Source organism: Bos taurus, chromosome 11 (assembly GCF_002263795.3).
Source record: "Bos taurus isolate L1 Dominette 01449 registration number 42190680 breed Hereford chromosome 11, ARS-UCD2.0, whole genome shotgun sequence".
NCBI classification, from domain to species: domain Eukaryota; kingdom Metazoa; phylum Chordata; class Mammalia; order Artiodactyla; family Bovidae; genus Bos; species Bos taurus.
Window position 1 is genome coordinate 101,694,625 of NC_037338.1, and position 20,029 is coordinate 101,714,653.

The 20,029-nt window shown below is 58.5% G+C and overlaps 2 protein-coding genes across 30 annotated transcripts in view; one reads left to right on the forward strand and one right to left on the reverse strand.

Moving 5' to 3' along the window:
• PRRT1B (proline rich transmembrane protein 1B) overlaps nt 1-2,351 on the forward strand; it is a 44,049-nt gene extending 41,698 nt beyond the window's left edge. The window contains exon 4 of the mRNA XM_059891858.1: nt 2,238-2,351. Within this exon, the coding sequence (XP_059747841.1) occupies nt 2,238-2,351 (114 nt within the window). The remainder of the gene's footprint in view (nt 1-2,237) is intronic.
• The window catches only part of RAPGEF1 (Rap guanine nucleotide exchange factor 1), a 137,264-nt gene continuing 119,577 nt past the window's right edge, over nt 2,343-20,029 (reverse strand). For 27 of the 29 annotated variants that reach the window (XM_059891272.1, XM_059891265.1, XM_059891271.1 and 24 more), the window contains 12 exons: nt 16,790-16,898; nt 15,200-15,275; nt 12,239-12,405; nt 10,313-10,506; nt 9,292-9,477; nt 8,649-8,733; nt 8,412-8,506; nt 7,085-7,163; nt 6,904-7,005; nt 5,935-6,032; nt 4,798-4,926; nt 2,343-4,633 (listed from right to left, as the gene is read on the reverse strand). In XM_059891272.1, the coding sequence (XP_059747255.1) occupies nt 4,483-4,633; nt 4,798-4,926; nt 5,935-6,032; nt 6,904-7,005; nt 7,085-7,163; nt 8,412-8,506; nt 8,649-8,733; nt 9,292-9,477; nt 10,313-10,506; nt 12,239-12,405; nt 15,200-15,275; nt 16,790-16,898 (1,471 nt within the window). In that variant the 3' untranslated portion in view covers nt 2,343-4,482. The remainder of the gene's footprint in view (nt 4,634-4,797; nt 4,927-5,934; nt 6,033-6,903; nt 7,006-7,084; nt 7,164-8,411; nt 8,507-8,648; nt 8,734-9,291; nt 9,478-10,312; nt 10,507-12,238; nt 12,406-15,199; nt 15,276-16,789; nt 16,899-20,029) is intronic. The other 2 variants (XM_059891258.1, NM_001205872.1) reach the window with 2 other exon arrangements.

The window sequence follows — 20,029 nt, forward strand, 5'->3', positions numbered from 1 at the left end:
TTCTTGGTGAGTTTAGCTAAAGGTTTATCCATTTTATCTTTTCAAAGAGCCAGTTCTTAGTTTTATTAATCTTTTCCATTGTCCTTTTGTGTGCGTGCTAGGTTGGCTTCAACTAAAGTGTCCAACTCTTTGTGACCCTACGGACCATATCCCGCCAGGCTCTCTCTGTCCATGGGATTTTCCTGGCAAGAACAGTGGAGTGGGTTGCCATGCCCTCTCCAGGGGATCTTCCTGACCCAGGGATCAAACCAGCATCTCTTGCATCTCCTGCATTGGCAGGCAAGCATTAGTGCCACATTAATTTGTTATTTCCACTCTGATCTTTATTTCCTTCCTTCTACTAACTTTAGGTTTCATTCGTTCTAATTCCTTGAAATTTAGTGTTTGAGCTTTTTGTTTCTTGATTTAGGTGTTTATTATTGCGGATTTTCCTTTTAAAACTGCTCTTGCTGCATCCTGTAAATTTTGATATGTTGTATTTTCATTCTCCTCAATGTTGTTTTTTACTCTGACCTCATAGTTGTTCAGCAGTATACTATTTAATTTCCAAATATTTTTGGATTTTCCCATTTTCTTGTAATCTTTAGTTTCATACCCTTGCAACTGGCAAAAATGCTTGATATGATTTCCATCTTCATTCATTTAAGAAGACTGTGGCCTAACGTGTTATTTATTCTGGAGAATGTCCCGTGCGCCCTTAGAACAGTGTGTTCTGTTTTTGGGTGGAATGCTCTGTATGGATCTCTAAGTCCATCTGATCGGATATGTTTAAGGTTGGTGTTTTTCCTCATTGACTTTGGATGGTCTACCCACTGATGTAAGTGTGGGTTATTAAAGTTCCCTACCGTTATTGTTAAGTCTCTCTTTAGGGCTATTAACATTTACTTTGTATATTTAGGTGTTATTTGGGTGAGCACTTACTTACAAATCTCTTTTCCCTATAAGGTCTTGCACATCTTTTATTGGGTTTATTCCTAGTATTTTAAGAAGTGTGATGTTAGTATAAATTGTATATTTTTAGGATGTTTTCTAGTGCGTGTGTGCATGCTCAGTTGCTGCAGTGGTGTCTGACTGCGACCTTGTGCACTGTTGCCCACCAGGCTCCTTAGACCATGCGGTTCACTATAGATAGGGACATGTTTAGTTTTTTGACTGTAGTTAACTGCCTTGATTTTCTTAAGTAATCTCTTAAATTAGCTAGGATATGCAGTATAACAATGAAAGACAAAGTGATGGTGGGGTCCTTACCTTGGTCTATTTTAAAGGAACTTGTTTGAATATTTCATTATTAAGTATAATGTTTGCTTAGGGTTTTCGAAAGTAACCTTTATCAGACTGAGGAAGTTTCTGATTTCTACTTAAGTAAAAATTATGAGTGGGTTTTTTTTTAAACAGGTCTTTCTGAGTACTGAAGTGATCATGTGATGTTCCTTCAATCTGTTAATGTATTTATTCGGGAGACGCTAGGCCATGTTGTGAAAATTTATAAACCCTAAAATCTCAGCAGCTTAATGATTAGCACAAGTTCATTTTTCGATTCATGTAAAGCCCGGTATGGAACAGTGGAAGTGGCTCCTGACTGGGCTGCCTCCAGTCAGGCTCCTGCCATCTCCACACTGGGAATCTTTAGGTATGCCATGGTTGACAAAGTACATGTGGAGATGGCATGCCTGGTCCTACGTCCCCAGAAGGAAAGGTGTCCCAGGTGGGACTGTCCGATAAGGGGTCAAGTACATTGACCGATTTCCGATCACTCCGTCCTTGCATCTGAGATGAGCCCAACGGGGAGTACTGATTCGCGCATCCTGTGGTGTGGGTTGCTTCTGCATCAGCAACTTCACCTGCAGCTTTCCAGCCCTCGTCTGGTTTGATGTCCAGGTGGTGGTCCACTCATACCAGGCTGCTTCCCCTTCTTCTGTTCTCAAGGGCGTTTGCTTAAGATCGAAGCTACCTGTTCAGTATAAATTACCTGTTAAGCCTGCCTGGACCTGATGTTTGTTAGTGGATTTCCAACTCAACTTAATTTCTTTACTGTCACGCACCTCTCTGTAGTGCTTCTCTGGGTTGTAGTGTTTTACTTGTATGATTTTCACATTGAGAGGCTCTATGAGGTAAAGCTGACTGCAGAGTGCTTGGTATGTAATACAGGCTAAGGAGTAACAGATACTGTTCCAGGTGTAGCTTGCTGAGCATTCACAGACTTTGTAAGGTAGAGCTGTCCTTGCTGCCACTTCCAGGTGGAGAAACTGCCAGTGCTGAGAAGGGATCACAGCGACGGGGACAGAAGGCCCCTCACCCCTCCTGCCCTCAAGGTGATCAAAGAAAGGAGACAGCTCAGATGGTCGCTTTGACACGCGGCATGCGGTGCACACACAGGCGGCCGCGGCTTTCATCTGTGTTTATTTTCCTTTCATATAAAAGTTACAGGTTTGAAATGTCTGCGGGAAGATGCCACGATCAGCCGGTTAGTCTAGTTGGGGATATATTACAATGTAATAACACTGGGAGGTGGTGGGGGGAGGCGCTGCTCAGAATCGGGGTTTAATTTGGACCTGGCACATGCCTGCCTTTGCCTTGACCCACTCACACCCGCAGGTGTGAAGGGACCCCCATAGGGGACTGAATCCTCCCGAGGGTGTCTTTGTCACACAGGCTGGCTCGTACACCTGACTTGGCCCCTAAGCCAGACAAACCACACAGCCAGGCTGGCAGCGCCTAGAGCCAGGGACGGGTCTCCAGGAGGTGGATGTGGGGAACCCTGAGCCCAATAAGTTAAAACACACACCACACCTGCTGTCCTCACGCAGGGGGGGTCACCTGGCCCACCTGCACGGCGTGCCCGGTCTGCTCTGAAGTGAGGGGTGGCAAAGCCCCCCTGCACCCCAGGTCATGGCTGTGGGAACCACAGTCCACATGGTCCTGGGTCCTGAGCCACGGAGGCCCGGCTCCGCACACGCGGCAGCATCAGCAGAGCCAGCCAGGCCGGGAGGGAGGTGGGAGGGAGGCTGAAATGAGAGGACTCAAAAAAGCGGGAACAAACTAAAACCCAACCCCACACACAGTACTGTTCATAAACAGCGACTCTACACACACATTCCTTAAATAATAAAGTGACGCGTTCCGCCCAAGGATCACTGCTGAGGGGTCGTAGCTGACATTTCAGACTCCTCCCCTCTGTGTACAGGACAGACACTTCTCAGTAAAAACTGTTTAGAAGCCCATGAAGGACTCAGAGTGACAGGGCTGTTTCTTTAAATAGTCAACAGAGATTGCTTCCACTCTTTTCGTTCTGTTGAAACTGGGCTAAGCCTGGATCGAGCCTGCTGTTTGCCTGCCCGAGTCCCAAACCCAGGAACAGTGGGCACTCAGTGATGTGAAACTAATCAGGAGGGGGTGGCCCACTCGCACGCCTAGGCCTGGCTGGCATGGAGTCCGGTGGGCACCTCTGTGTGCGGAGCCCCCACTGACCTTGCCTCGGATTGTCAGCCTCAGCAGCGAGAATGGCTTAGGGGAAAGCGCGCCTGCCCCTGAAGACGCCATGCCTGGCGGGCGGGTCTCTGCAGCTGGGACCCTGTCCTCCCATGGGAGAGCCGGCAGAAAGAGCCTCCCACGCGGCAGAAAGGGCTGGAAAGCAGCCCGTCTGGCCCCAGCAGGCTGGGGACAAGGCGGGAGGGGAGCCCACAGGAGCTGGAGTTTAAGGCACATGGCAAGCGACAGAGGCGGGGCCACTGGCCCACCCTCCCCTCTCTGAAGGGACTCACCAAGAGCGCCGGCCCTGCTTAGCTGGAGTGATCCTTGGGGGGGGGTCACGGCCTGCCTGCCCAGCTCCCACAGTGCCCGGGTTGGGGGGTGAGGGCGGGGGGAGACGAAGGGGTGAAACAGGACTGACACGGCTGCTGCTCAGGCTTGGCGAGGGCAGGCCGGTACCGTGAGCGGAGCCCCAGCTCCGGGCTGCTAAGGGGCCCCCTGTCGTACCTTTCCAGGCCAGGTGAGCAATGCCCCCCCTCCTCCGCTGAAAAAGCAGCACGTGGGAAGTGAGAGGAGTCTGCCCGGTCTCCCCGCCCACCTGCAGGTCCCGTCATCCATGGTCACCGGGCGGGCAGCCCCGGCCCGCGGGCCCCTGCCCCTGTGTCACAACAGCAGACTCAGACAGCGCCCCTGTCTCTCAGTCTGCTGACCACGTGCTCTGCGGCTCCCGGGCTCGGGGAGGGGACACAGGCAGAGCGGAAGACGGTGCGAAAGACGAACCCCAACCAAACCCACACCGCCGGGTCACGGCTCGGCTGTGAGAGCTGCCTGTGGCTCCGCCATGGCTGGGGGTCTGCTCCTGTGCAGGACGGAGCCGGCCACGGGCTGCGGATGCCTGCCTGGCACGGCAGGGGCCTGCCCGGGCCACCGCCACCGCACAGGTCCAAAGTCCCTTCAGCCTCGGAGCGGCCCTGCGCCTCTCTTGGGCGTTCTCCTCACCCGCGGCAGCCGCCCCTAGGTCTTTTCTTCTCTATCTGTCTTCCTCCTCGTTATGTTCCTGGGTTTGATTTTCAGAGAGAGTTCCCATAGGGCCTCCTCGGCCAGGTGGTCACTGAAGTCGTTGAAGAAGTTAATGATGTCGTCATTTCTCCGGATGTCGTAGTGCCTGGGGGAGGAGGGGGCGGCCATGAGGGCCACCAGCCCTGGGACCCCCACCGCCCAAGCGAACGCAGGGGGCGGGTGTGCCCCCGCTGGCCCTCAGAGCTAGGGGCTCCCCTCTGCTCGGGCCCCAGGGAGACCCCGCCAGCCCCCCAGGACGGCCACACTCACGCCTGCTGGAAGCACCGCATGCTGTCCAGGATGTTGAACTGCTGCCAGCGTTTGGAGAAGTTCACCTTCCCGTCAATATAGTCTGGGTTCCCCAGGTGGACGAAGGTGAGGTCCTGCAGGATGAGCCCCCTGGGAGACAGACAAGCTGGTGAGCACCCTGGGGGCGGCTCAGAAGGCAGCAGGTTTACGGGCCGGCGCCCCATGAGCGTGTCTGGGTGCTTGTGCTGCTTCTGGCGGGAACTCCTGACTCAGGTTCTGGGGCTCCGGAAAGGCAGGCTCAGGCCTGCCTGCTATGAGGGAGCCCCACAACCCTTGTGCTGGCCTGGCAGAGCCACAGTCCACCACGTACAAGCAACAGGGACAGGAGAACAGAACCCCAAACTCGGTGGTGGTGGGGGTCAATCCCTTGGGTTATCGGGTGCAGTCACATGCTTTCACAGAGGGCATGAAGCCACCTGATGGGGGGCGGGGCGGTTCCCCCAGCCGGGAAGGCGCAGTCCGCAGCTGCCCACGGAGCCGGGGTGGGACGGAGGCAAGGAGGGGGCTGTGAGCTATAAAAGCCGTGTTTCTGAGGGTGCAGGCCTGAGGGACGTGCCCCCGGACACTCAGCCTCAGGTCACCGTGGAGTCTCCTGTCCCTCTCCTGGAAGTCCCCGCTGTCCACTACCATACTAAGGGATCTGACATGCACAAGAAACCCACTTAGCTCTGATTTTTCCTGCTGTTTCCCAAGCATACGTGCCATGGATTCTTTTTGGTGAAAACGCCTACCCTCATCCTGGCCCACAGGGGGACCCATCCAGAGCTGCCTCAGCCAGGTACTCCCAGGGTCCCTGGGGAGACTGGAGGGACCTCGGGCTGCTGTGAGGTGCGGCCAGGCCCGGGACAGCTAAGCAGAGCACGGTGCCACAGGCCTGTCCACATGTGCGCCTGCACACGCTCAGGGACGGGACAGGGGGAGGAGCAGCGGGACGGGGAGGTGGGCAGACTGAGCCTTGTTGCTGGACCCTCGCTCGTCTCTGCCGTCTAACAAGGAGCACGTTTTAAGTACAAGCACAGGGTCCAGGTTGGAAACCTTTCCCCACGGGTTTGTCCACGGGGCAGCGAGCGAGGGGACCCCGAGGGAGGCTGTACTCACAGGTATGGGATGCAGGGCGGTTCTACCTCCGAGAGGGCGGCCCGGTAGGCGCGGAAGGATGACGAGCTGTCGATCAGCGTGCAGTACTCGGCCAGGCCCTGGTGGGAGGACGCGTCGTCTGTGAGCGTGGCAACACCGAGCGCCGACCCAGAGCCAGGCCCCCTGCCCCGGCCGCAGGTAGGCCAGGCCTGCTGTGGACACAGGGCCACTGCAGAACCACGTGTCTAAGCGGCCAGTGCCCATGTGAGAGCTGGGTCTGGAGCTCGGGCTGCTGCTTGGCTGTGCTCAGTGCCGCAGGCCGGGCTGTGCTGCTCCCTCCCCCTCAAGCCTGCCTTCCCGCCTCTCTACACTCAAGGCAGGAGAGTGGTGACATTGCTGCTCTGCACGCTGGGTGGGCTGTGCCCCCTCACCTGTCACGTGCCTCCTCCTCCAGGAAGCCTTCCCTGCCTTCTCAGGCCCTCTTATGGGTTTCTAGAGCAGCTGGGGGGAATGTCCCACTTCTCCAGACACCACTGTTCCATAACTGTCCCTTTATATTGTCGGGAGATGACTCCCAGGGAGCCCGGCCAACACCCAGCCCCGTGGGCCTTGCCTTGCTTCCCTAGGAACAGCTCCCACGCCAGGATGAAGGTGCCCCAGGACTCCTGTGACGTGGCCACACTAGCCTCTGTCCCCTCTGATGGGAATTCCCCTCCCTTCCCAGGACACGCCTACTCAGGTCTCAGGGTGACCAGCACCTCCTCGGGGCCTCCCGGATCCCAGACTGGGCCGGGCCTCTCGGTCACGTGTTTGCTCAGCAGCCCGTCCTTCTCCCTGAAGCGCTCCACCCGACAACAGGTCTGGCCTGGTCACAGGGTACCCCGTGCCTCACACGGCCCACCCGTAGCAGCCCCTGGGGAAGCTGGGCCTGGGCACTGCCTCCCACGCCCACAGGGCCCAGTGACGGGAGACCAGGCGGCACCCGCCCACCTCTGAGGTCTGTTTCTGCCACTCCAGCCTGCGAATGGGGGCCGAGTCCAGCGCCGAGAGGATGGCCAAGTAGGAGTTGAAGTTGTTCAGCTTCCGTAAGTGCTGCAGGGAGGGGGAGGCAGCCGTGAGGGAGGGCGGGGACAGGTCGGGGGTCGCCTCTGGGGAGGGGGCCCCAAGTTACCTTCATGATCTTGATGAACTTCAAGAGCAGCCGTTCCCTGTCTTGGGCCTTTTCCTGCAACATGATTATCGACCGGACCCTGCGTAGACCGAGGGTGACAGCTGAGTGACTGGTCTCCCTCCGGGCCCCTGACTGGCCCTCAGAGTTGGGCATCGGAGGTGGGTGCCTGCACCCACTGGCCACGAGCCCCTGCCCACCAAGGGACCAGTGCTGAACTCCAGGATGGGGACCTCTGACCCCATGGATGTGGGTGTTCCTGGTGAGCGCTGACCCCGAGCACCAGGGCGGCTGCAAACACCCCGTGACCAGCCTCAGGATCAGCTCGGGAGAGGAGGGGGCGTGTGGGTTAAGACGCCACCGTGCAGGCCACGAGGGAGGCCACCTCTTAGAACCTCAGCCGCAGCCTAAGGCCAGGCTCGCACGAGGACCTCATGGTGGCCTCAACCCCGTGCTGGCCAGAGGAAGTGCCCCCATCGTCTGACCCATCGGGGCACCGGCACTGAGTCTGCCTTGAGGAGCGTGGCTCTGAAGGGCCCCACCTACCCTCCTAGGGAGGACCCAGGGTGTGTCTGGAGCCCCCAGTGCCCAGCAAGGGGCAGCTGGTGGCGGCACTCAGGGCTGCGTGGACCGGAAACCTCCTGGGCCTCTGTGAGGCAGCTATACCAAGCACATGCTGAGGTGCGAGAGGCTTCTGGGGGAGCGGAGGGGAGCAGGCCGAGGGGGAGAGGCCCTGCTTTCCCCAGCACACTATCTTCAGAGTGCTTGAAAAGTCCCACACGCTCCCTGGTGCTGGCGATGGGCTGTGTGTGGGTCAGGATAAGCCTGCCTGGCCGCCACGCCCTGACCATCCTCTTTCGGGCTGAGAGGCTGTGGGCGCCCCACATCCCACTGTGGAGCCAGTGGCTCTGCTGCGTTACATCGTAAACGCTCTATGGGGTTTCACCCTGCTCTGAGGGGTTAAGGCTGAATCAAGTATTAACAGAGCCGCTCCTTCGCTGTTCTTCAGGCAGGCAGTGTGCCGGATCAGCCCTGGGGCCGTGGGGCCCTAAGCAGTGCAGGATGACAAAGCTAAGACCCTCCCCTGAGGCCATGGATGGCAGACATTACTAATCAGTCCTGGCCAGAGTCCTCCTCAACTGGTCCCCAGGGGGCCCTTCTCGACACGCAGAACACGCTCTGTCCTGCCCTGCCTCTGGGTCACAGTGAATGCTCACAGGTCTCCAGAAGGAGCAGGGAGGGACGAAAGGGCAGCCCTTTCCCCTAGCCACGGGCACTCTGCGAAGGCACCACGGCCCGGCAGGAGGGTCCGCGTCGAGGCCCGTCTCACCAGTAGGACATGTTGTTGAAGTGCTCCGTGAACTGGGTCAGGTTCGGGCTCTTCTCCTCGTTCTGCTCTTTAGCCCAAAGCAAAACCTCAGGAATCTGAAAAAAGCAGGGGGACCAGCTAGAACCCGGGCCCTCCGGCTCTGCTGGGAGCAGCAGCTCCTCTCACTCGGGGACGAGCAGCAGTGCTCACCCGGGCCAGGGACAGCCCCCACCCCGCCAGCCCCACGCATGGCTGTACCTCTATTTTATAAAAGAGCTCGGCATCTAGCAGAGTCAGCTGCTCGGCTATTTCATGGCTGTGGAAGTCGTGCAAGGTCCCGGGCCTGGAAGACAGAGGCACTATATGAGCGGTGGGTGGACAGTACGGTGGGGGCCTCCCTGCAGGCCTCAGGAACACGACCTGTTTCACGGCCACCCAGAGACCGAGACGCCAACGAGGAGGTGATACACCAACACACCCCCACAGCCATGGGAGAGGGGCAGGCGGCAGACTGGAACCTGTACACAGATTCTCAGAATGGTCCGGGTGGCACGGGGGCTTTTGAGAATTACCAACAGTTGCTATATTAACACCAGAAAGAACTCAGTGCTGCCCACATCCTGAAAGGCACTCCTGCCCCCCGTCCTGGGATGCCCACACATGCCCTGCCACCCCACTTCCTGTTAAAATGGGATGGCCCACACATCACCACCCAGGAAGACAGGCCCAGCCTGGGGGACCCCGGTGGCTGGCCCTGAGGCACCCCATCACAGGCCCGGTCAGAACTGGACATGGGGCTGGGGACTGGGGAAGGGGTGCGCCGAGTGAAACGGGAGCGGCGGCTGCTAGCACCTCTCTGCTGCGGGGGCCCGGAGCAGCCGGGCACACAGTGGGAGCTCACCTGGCTGCCACTCCCCGGGCCGCCAGGGGCTGGTCAGAGTTGGCGCACCGGAGCAGCTTCTTCTGGTCGACCTTGTCCAGAATGTTCTTGCGGAGCACGCGTGCTAGGCTGAGCTCCCCGCTGCGCACCAGGCGGAAGACCAGCTCCATCAGCAGCTTCAGGATCTCTTCTGTCAGCTCTACCAGGCTAGAGACCCAAGGGCCACGCAGGGAGGAGCAGGAGGCAAGCACAAGAAAAGGGCTGCTGGCACCAGTCCTGAAGCCCCCAAGACCCTGAGGGCCACGGGACACCCCGCAGCAGAGCTGGGAAACTGCTGGTGGGAAGGGAGCGGCAGAGGGTCTTGGGGTGGCTGCTTGTACCCTGCACCCTGCCGGCAGAGCCCCCATGGTGGCAGGTAACTGCTGTCCTCTCGGGGGATGCTCGGAAGCACTGGACAAGCACGAGGGGCCATGCTGGGCCTGGGCTTGGAGACAAATGCTGCCCCGGAGGAGCTCCGGGCCCCGTGGGGGTGATGGGTCAAGAAGCCGTCTGGGCTCTGCGGACCGGACCCCCCAGAACCTCCCTGCACTTCCTCCTCACAGTGTGCCCCAGCCCCAGCCCCACCCCGCGGTCACTGAGGTCACTCCCCAGCAGGTCACCTCCCTGAGGGCAAGGCTGGGGGTGCTCTCTGGACCCAGGAAAGGAACCTCATGCTCTGTGTTTGTTAAACGAAGGGAAATGGCCAAGTGCCACTCAGCGGAGCAGGGACAGCTGCAGAGGGCACGAGAAGGTCCCTCCCGACGCTGGTGGCCGAGGGCACTGCCCCCACGAGGAAGTCAGGGCCGACTAGGTCTGAGGGGCCAGGTCATCCTCCTGGGGCTCACGCTGAAGCTGGCAGGAGCGAGCTATCCAGGACCCTGGGCGGGGCAGTGGGCAGGTGACCCAGGAGACGCAGGTGGAAATGTGACGGGAGGCTCAGGTCTCTGGGGAAGCCTGCACGCCGACACCTGCGGCCTGCCCTCCCGCGGGCAGAAGGACTCACCAGAGCTCGTCCACCACCCGCACCAGCACGAAGAACGTGTTCTTGCTCACACGCTTCTTGAATGTGTCGGCGAAAGGTGAGAACTTCTCGTATGTGGAGCCCGAGTTAAAGAAACAGCCGTCCTCGCGGGCAGGGGTGGGGACGTGAAGGGAAGGCCGCCCTCCTCCTCCTCCTCCTCCCTTCCTGAGTGAACCCTGGGAACATGGGGAGGGCAGAGGCCTGTGCGGGGTGGCAGGGCTGTGAAGGGGGTCAGCCCGCACCTATTTGACCCTGAGGATCGCTCTTGACCACCAGCCTCTCTTGCCTGCAGAGCCGTTGCCTGCATGCCCAGGCCTGCCTCTCTGCCTGGGTGGACCTGGGTGGACCCAAGGTCCCTGTGACGCACTGACACACAGCTGCCTCCTGAGCTCAGGCAGAGGAAAGCAGTTCCCTGGGGGAGGCGCACAGCCTGGCAGGGCAGGTCACTCTCGTCATCCATCCCCAGGTCCTTCCCCAGCTCTGGAGACCCACTGCCCTGGGGTGTCATGGCTTCTTGCTGCCCTCCTGGGTTCGCCGTCTCCGGACCCTTCTCGGCTCCCTCCCACCCGCTCTCTAGAAATGCACTCGGGAGGGAGTTGCAGACCAGGGACCATGCTGGTGCCTGCCGCACCAAGGCTCGCCAGCCAGCTGTGCCCAGGGTCCTGGTGCTGTGACTTGTCCACTGAAATGCCTGAAGTGGCCACACAGAGTATATGCTGCGAAGCCGGGTCTGGGAGGCCTGGGCATGGGTGCATTTCCTCCACACTGCCATGCGGGTCCCATGACCCTCTCTGAACCTCGCTTCCCCTAATTATACGTGGTGGGAAATAGTATCAGGGCACTGCCGTGCAGTGACATAAGTACATAAAATGCTATCAGAGCCGAGTGAGGTCGCCCGTGCAGCGCTCTGCACCACAGCCGACACCAGGAGGGTCTCAGCAGGTGTGAGTCACTCATCACTGAGCCAGGACTGCGGCCACTGCAGGTGTGAGGCTGGAGGGCAGGAAGTCTGTGCGTGGGCCGTCTGGTTCTGAGGGCCCGGGGCCTCAAGGCGGGTCACAGAGGAGACGGAGGCCAGGCGGGGGACGCCTGGGCACAGGGGAGGGCGGGGAGAGTGGAAGGACTCAGGCCTGCCCGCCTAGGGCTGGGCTGTCCAGCAGGTGGCAGCCACGGGCTGTGACGCAGGACGAGGCCGGGAGGGGACCCACTTCTGGGACAGGAGCTGCAGGTCAGTCTTGGCAGGGGGGGGCAAGACTGCATCTGAGACAGAGGCGACAGAGCAGGTCCCTGCCGGCCTTGGGTCTTCCTTGGCCACTGCTGGGGGGCGTCGTCTCTGAAAGGGCGAGCCGTGGACGCCGAGCTTCTGTCCACTGCTGGGCCTGCTGGCAGGTGGAGGGGCCGGGCCTGCCCTGGGGTTGTTCCCTGGAGTCCTAATGCCCTCACGTCCCGTGCACTTTGTACCTGTCACCCCCGGTGCCCAGGGCTCAGCTCCCAGAGGCTGCACATGCCAGTGACCTGGATCCCCGGGACCCACACACTCCCTCCCTCAGGGTGCATTGTTCTCGTCATGTCCGACTGTGTGGGCTGCAGCCCTCCAGGCTCCTCTGTCCATGGGATTCTCCAGGCCAGAACACTGGAGTGGGTTGCCATTCCCTTCTCCAGGGGATCTTCCAGACCCAGAGATAGAACCTGTGTCTCCTGCATTGGCAGATGGATTCTTTACCGCTAGCACCACCTGGGAAACCCCTCAGGGCGTATCAGGTCCTTCCGTCTCAGAATCACCCAGTGATCACAATGGCCACCAGGCAGCACTCTCTGTTCCAAGCACATCACGTAACGTCACTCGGCCCTCTCAAGACAGAATGAGGCTCAAAGGAGCCTGGCCTGAGGCCTCAAGCCGGGACATACAGAGCTGGGCTGGGCACTGCCCCTCATCGCTGACCCCACCCTGCAGACGGCTCTGTGAAGGAGGGTGAGGCGGCAAGGATATCTGTACTGCAGCTTCTGGATGAGCTCCTCAGGAGTGATGAAGGTCCTGTAGGTGGTCAGGAAGGCCTCGCAGTACAACACCAGATCTGGAGGGAGGAGCAAGGAACGAATCAGCTAGCCTGCTGCTGGTATGGGCATCGATGGGCAGCATGCCTGCTACAGGACGCGCTCCCCACTCTGACCAGACGCTGAGGGCCTCTTGTTTGCCCAAAGACTTGACGATTCGAGTCTTAACCATCACGGGCAAAGAGAACACAATTCAGACCTGTCAGCAGGGCTCTGAAGCTAAGTGACAGGTAACGCTCAGGGGCAGCAGGGGCCTTGGGAGTCCCCACACAGTGAGAGGCTGAGGGAAAGGCCTGGGGCTCTGCCTGGCACATCTGGCACACCAGGTGCAGGCTCTGGTGCCAGGGGAGGGAGGGGCCCCCTAGGAGGAGCCTGGCCTGGAGGCTGGGTGGTACTCGGGCTGGCCGCTCCCACTCAACACCTCCCTTTCCCTTTAGGGAGCTTCTCGTCGGGGATTCCCAAACTTTCCAGATTCACAACGGTCCCTTTATTCACAGCTGTGACACACCCTCCTAACCAGGCAGTCTCTGACACTGAGGAAAAATAGGGGAGTTTTAAATGAAGGTCCCTCCTGGAGACACAGGACCTGGTCAAGCTAGTGAACTTCAGGTTATCCTGTGCTGGAGCTAAGGTTTGAGTCTGGATTTGGCTCCCAAGCCTGTGATTCTCCCCATGAGGCTGACCTGTGATCCTCCCCGTGAGGGTGACCTGTGGTCCTCCCCATGAGGCTGACCTGCAGTCCTCCCTGCGAAGCTGACCTGTAATCCTCCCCATGAGGCTATGGCCCTCCCCGTGAGGCTGACCTGCGATCCTCCCCAGGAGGCTGATCTGCAGTCCTCCCTGTGAGGCTGAGTGCACACTTGCTAGACACAGACCACTGTCTGCTGTCTTTTCTCATCCCTCCCCCAACTCGCTGGGGGGAGGCCCCGAGAACCCCTTCTCCAGCTGAGCAGCCCCACCTGGTTGAGCCCTGGCTCCTGTCCCCTGCCCTCCCTGATCACCCTCAGGACAACGAGGGGAGAAGCCCCCCCTGCACCCATGTCTGGGGCATGCTGGTGGGGCCCGGCCGGCAGAGTGGTGACCTGAGGGGGGCTCAGGGCAGGGGCCACAGTGGGGTCAGCGGCACTGGGCTTGGGCTTCCTCCTGGACTCCAAGCACTGCCCCCCGGCACCACCCAACTCCTGTCAAGACTGGGCTTCTGTTCAAAGAGGGATGAGGAAGCAGAGATGGGTTGAGCACCAGCCAAGGCTTGCTTCTGAAAGAAGGGGTCTGGGGCTGCGCCCTGAGCCTGGGGCCTCCAGCCAGTGGTGTGGTCTCTGGCCTGCAGGCAGCCCCTGCCTGAGGAGTCTGCTATGGCCCAGGGCCTTTAACTCAACGTCCATCCCGGGGACAAATGCTGGAGCCTCAAAACCCCTCCATGGAGAAGAGTGAGTGGAAGCCCCCAGGGGCAGTAGGGCCGCGTCCCCAGGCACAGTCAGTACTGGCTGAAAGGTCTCGGGGCCGCCCTGCCCACCGGGCTCCCTCTGGCCTGGGCCACAGCCCGCGGCACCTGGCAGGTCAGCAGCATCCTGCTAAAAGCCGAGGTCTGAAGCTGGCCCCCATTCAGCCTCTCTCTCCAGGTTGAGGGCGGAGCTCCGGCCGGTGCAGCAGGCGTGGGGGAGGGGGCACTGCAGAGGCTGTCCCGGGGATGCAGAGACCCCCCCAGCACTTCCTATGTGCCAGGTGTGTTTCATCTAAGCTCATGCAACCTTCACACCCACCGGGCACCTAACCGCTTCACAAAGCTGAGTCAGCTGAGGCCGGGCAGGGGCTAGAGGCCGCCTGCCAGGGTTCAAACCAAGGGTCTCCAAGACTGTGCAGCGCTCGGGTCAGAAGAAACCCGCAGGGCAACAGTGTGGCTGCGGAGAGTCTGCGGGAGCCATTTCTTCTTTTTCTCCGGTTTTCAAATTTTCAGCAATGCAAACAATTACTCTGGTACTGATTTCCTAATTTAAAATTTTCCATCTGGGCGACATACTTGGGGAAACCTGCTGTCAAGACGCGAGGACCAGGTCGAGTACAGACATGAAATTGGGGGGTTAGGGTTTCAAGACTGAGGTGTTTCAATTCCTCCACTCCCTACTTCAACGCTGCTGTTCCGTCACCTGACAATTTAAAAAATGTAAAAAGGAAATGGATGTGGGGGGAGGCGGCCCCTCCCGCCTGACCAAGGTCACGGGCGCTGGCCTCACGGCTCCCCTCCCCCGCCCCCAGAACACAACCTGGAAGGCCTGCGCGCTCACCAGCGGGCAGGCGGGCCCTGCTCCTCCAGCCCTCCCGAAGGCCCGGGCGGAAGTGCGGTGTCTCTGTGCCGAGGGTGGGAGCCCCGCTCGGTGCCGGTACCGCTGCTGGGGGACTGGACAGAGTGTCTGCCCACAAAGCTCCCAGAGGAAAAGAGACGCAGCCCAGCGCGGCCGTCAGGGCCGAACATCAGGAAGAGCAGAAAACGCTCCCCGTACGTCAACATGACTTCACTGCTGTGGCAGGCGTGTTGTTGCTCAGGCCCTGTCTGTGCAGTGCCCGCAGGTGCTGAGCTCTGTCCTGGAAACTCGCCCCCTGACAAGGCCGGAGCCCCACTACCCGCACGCAAAGCACCCACTCAGAGAGAGAGCTGGGGCGTACAGGCGCTGGCCTTGCATGTGGGTCACTGTCCACCAGTGGTGCCCACGTAGGACCTGCAGCTCCGACCCGCTCAGTGCTAGGAGGGAGGGGGGCAGAGCTGTGGCTTCAGCGGGACCCCCCGCCCCCGCCGAGCTCTGCACAGGGCAGCCGTACCTTTCCGGTCCGTCTCCGTGGCATGGACGAGGAGGATGTCGCCCGACCCTCCACGGACGTCTGGCCCGTCATCGCCCTGCAGGAGCACAGCAGAGGAGGGCATGGGGCAGAGTACAGCCGTGAGAGTCGGTTTAGGGACGAGCTGACAGACCCCCCAGGTCCTCACGGCACCCCCATGCTCCGGGAGCGGCCCGGCCCAGCTGCAGAGGCCAGGGTGCTCATCCGACCCGCACGCTCCACAGACGGCACCGGGCACCGAGGACACTGCCAGGTCGGGGACCTGGCTCCCAACAGTCCTCCAGCCCACGGGTTAGAGAGCGGAGGAGGGGACGGGGGAGCCCACAGGGAGGCAGGCAGGACTGGAGGGTGCAGGACGAGGGTGCAGACGGCAGGCTGCTTCCAGGAGAGCTGCAGCAAGCTGCCGAACCCACACCTGCTCTCTGGGGGAGGGACACACGTTCTTCCCAGGAGCCCTTAGAGGAGTGAGATACGTCACAAAGATGCTGAGTTATAGCCAGTGTGGCTTATACTGACCGCAGCCTGTCTATTAAGGGAAAAGTCTTATTTTCCTAGGAGCAAACGGAGGCGTTCACCCATAAACCTGGCCTGGAGCCAAGAAAGAGCTGTCACAGGACCAGAAGGCCCAGGCTACTCCCTGTAATCCTGAAGGAGACCGCCCAGCGCGTGCCTCCGCGTGTCTCCAGCACTCGCCCTCAGAGACGCGGCTTCCTCTCTAGGGCAGGCTTTATCCCTGGAAACCCAGGGCCCTGGGAGCATCCTGGATTTCTAGCTAAGGCAGGGCAGTGACGCCCAAGACCTGCTTTTTCTTAAGAAACTTCTGGCAAGTCACATCATTCTCTCTGCAGAGGAGCCAGCCCCCACCTTTTGGTTCCTCCAGGCCATGACAAGGCCATGTCTGTCACGGAGAACACGTGTGTAGAACAGGCTACCTCCCCGGGGAGGGGTCAAGGCCGTCACTGGGAGCTGCTCCCCCGAGTCCCCAGGGTTGCTGGGCAGCAGGGAGTGGAAGGCCCTCTCAGCTCAGCTCCTTGGGCGGTGACAGGTTTGGGCACTATGTTCACCAGTGAAGCTCTTCTGATAAGACACAGGCTGGAGGCAGCCGTGTGGCCAGGCCTGAAATCCCTTCATCGGCGTGTGCCTCCCCCGCAGAGAGAGCCATGTGGACGGTTCTGTCACTAACATGAAAACACCCTGAACTAAGGAGGGCCCAGCACACAGGGCTCCATGCTGAGCACCCACGTGGGCTTCGTTCTCACCACAGCCTCCAGAGTCCCATCGTCTGGGGCTTATGGAGGACAGGCCACTTGCCCAAGCTCACTCGCCAAGTGTCGGAGAAGGGACAGCACACTTCCTCTGGGCAGTCGCCAGTGTGCCCAGGGTCCTGGAGCACCTACAGTGGCCCAGGCACGGGGCCAGGACAAGAGGGTGCAGAGCCCACAGCCCAGGGCCACCGGGGGTCAGCACTTGGCTGCAGCCTTTCTGTGTGGGTCACTTCCAGGTTCCCTTCTCAACACCCCTTCACCCTCTCTCTGGGCCAGACGCTGCATGTACGGCCTGTGAGGAACCCACCTCTTGCTTGAGGGTCAGCCTCGCCATGATCTCGTTGTGGTCGATGAGGGAGAGCTCGTCCACCTCCTCCTCTGACTGAGCCTCTGGAGCGTCTGGTGACTTCCGGGCCCTGGAAAGAGATGTGGTTTGTGTTGTGTCAGCAGGCCTGGGGCTTCAGGCACCTGCGGCCGAGGCAGCGTGACCCGTGCGTGGGGTCCGGGTGGTACTGATGCTCCCCGAGCAAGTCTTCCCTGGACCGCAGCTCCACGTGAAGACCAGACCCGCTCCCACCCCTCCACAGGGGGTGGACGGATGCCGGGACGCAGACTGGGTTTCTAACTCTGCTCCTGATGAGCTGTGTGACCTCAGGACAGTCCCTGCTCTCTGCGTGCTCCATCGGTTAAGTGGAAGGGATTAAGCACACAGATCAAGAAGGTTCCACTGAGAGCTTTGATGAAGTAACGGTCTCAGTCATCTGCATCAAGGCCCACCGCATGGACGGTCAGTACTCCAGGAGAGGACAGCACAGGGCCAGCGGGGTAGGGGACAGGCCAGCACGCATCTCAATGCCACTCCAGGTCTTTGCCCGGGGCCACTTCTCTGGGAGACTGAAGAGCGGGAACCAGGCCCTTGTCCTTGGAGCGCTGGTGGGGACAAGGGCCAGGGGGCCTGAGGGTAGGACGGGCAAGCTGGGACTGAAGCGCTGAGCAGGAGTGTGGGGAGGAGAGAACCCCCAGAGGAAGCACATGGGGAGTGGGGGGGACGCAGCAGGCAGACGGCCGTGGGATCTGTAGGCACCTTGCTTTCCCCCAGGGTTTTATCCGTGATTCCCATCATTCTCATGAAGGACCCCGTGAGCCACGGACTGGCCTTGTGGTCAGAGGCCTCATTTTTAATACTCAGTATCTAAGACATAAGGTGTCTTGGCAAGACACCTCTGCCGCTGGGTGTTAGAGTAGAACACCCACCACCCCTTAACACTCGGGGAGACCTGAGGCGCCGCGTCACACAGATGGACCCCATGGGCACGACTCTGAGGAGCGGCCAGAGCAGGCCGGGTGGGCAGCCCTCGTCAACAGTCCCCTGGGGAAAGCTTTCCATTTTTTCCCCTATCTCTTGCTGTTTTCACCATATCTTTAACTATTTATGCCCTCGCTTGACAAATACAATGGGTATTGCTTAGCTCTGCACCCAGGACCCCCAGCCAAACCTTAGCCAAAAGAGTGAGGAAAAATTGAATGTGTGAACATCTCACAAAGAAGGGAATGTCAGCATGAAGTCGCAGGTGGCAGAGCTGATAGGCGGGTCCTGCAATTACCCTTTCTACGTGCAGGTTGGAGAGTTACTACGTATTTCCACAGCCGGTCAGGTTTGACTCAGGCCAACACTGAGAATGTTACCAAAGATTACAGAGACATATGGCTAAATGCAAACATGAATCCTGATTGACCTGGTTCCAAAAAAATCAGTCTTATGAGATATATGCTGTCTAGGTTTCTCACAGCTTTTCTTTCAAGGAGCAAGTGTATTTTTAATTTCATGGCTGCATTCATTGTCTGCAGTGATTTTGGAGCCTGGGAAGATAAAATTTGCCACTGCTTCTGCTTTTCTCCCATCTATTCGCCATGAAGTGATGGGACCGGATGCCACGATCTTAGTTTTTTTAATGTTGAGTTTCAAGCCAGCTTTTTCACTCTCTTCTTTCACCCTCATCAGGAGGATCTTTACTTCCTCTTCACTTTCTATCATCTGCATATCAGAAGGAAGTTCTTATTACTCTTCTTGGGTGTGATAATCATACTGTAATCATGTTGGCACTTTTGAGGCATGCTGAAATATCTAGGGACTGAGAGTCATATTCATAACAGTTTCGAATACACACGACATACAATATACACACTACCTGTAGAAACTCACCATAAAAAATTTGGGGGTAGGAATCTTTTATACTCCATTTTACTTGAACTCGTAAGAGGTGGAGGAGAGGTTGGCTTAGGATTTGAAGAAGAAAACACTGTTATGGATAGTTGTAAGGCGAACAATACGTGTGCACATACTCAAGAAGCAGTGGCTGGCTGTGGGCTGGCATGGAGGCCTTTGAGGGGTGGGATTATGTTACATCGGCAAGCACGGAAACAACGCTGATTTCATCGCCCACTGACATCACCATCAGAGCTCGCAGGCGACCGGGTCCGTTTTCCACGGGCAGCACTACTTGGAAAGGCATCTTTTCTTCTGAGCAGCGGGTCTCAACAGTGGGCTTAAAATATTCAGTGACCCACGCTGTGAACAGATGTTCTGTCGCCCAGGCGTTGCTGTTTCACGTACAGAGCACAGGCAGAAGAGAGTCAGCATCACTCTTATGGGCCGTAGGATTTTCAGATGGTGAATGAGCACTGGCTTCAGCTTCAAGCCACCAGCTGTGTTAGCCCCCAAGAGAGTCAGCCTGTCCTTTGAAGTTTTGAAGCCAGGCACTGACTTCTCCTCTCTGGCTATGAAAAGCCCGGATGGCATCTTCTTCCAGTGGAGGCTGTTTCCTCTGCCGTCTAGTATAGCCTCCCCCATGGATGATCTGAGCTGGGACTTCTCGATGACCTGCTGCAGCTCCTGCGTCAGCATCTGCTGCTTCGCCTGCACTTGCGTGTTATGAGATGGCTTCTCTCCCGAACCCTCATGAGCCACTCCTGCCAGGTTCAGAATTTTCTTCTGCAGCCTCCTCACCTCACTCACCCTTCACAGAATTGAAGAGATTAGGGTCTTTCTCTGGATGAGGCTTAAGGGAGTGTTGGGCTGGTTTGTTTGTTCTTCTATCCAGACCACCCAAACGTTCTCCGTACCAGCAGGAAGGCTGTTTCTCTGTCTTATCTCGTGTGATCTCTGGAGCAGCCCTTCTAATTTCTTTCAAGGACTTTCTTTGCCTTCACAACATGCCTACCGGTTTGGTTGGTGCGAGAGGCCTAGCTCTAGGCCTGTCCTGGCTTTCAAAATGCCTTCCTCGCTGAACTCCATCATTTTTAGCTTTTGATTTAAAGTGACACAGGAGCGATTCTTCCTTTCACTTGAACACTTAGGGGCCAATGTGGGGTTATTAACTAGCCTAACTTCAATACTGTGTATCTGGGGACAGGGAGGCCTGAGAGGGAGGGAGACGGGGGCGGCTGGGGGTGCGGGGGATAGCTATTCGGAGAGTGTGGAGCAGTCCGAACGCACACCGTGTTTATTGATTCAGTCTGCCATCTTATATGGACACAGTCTGTGATG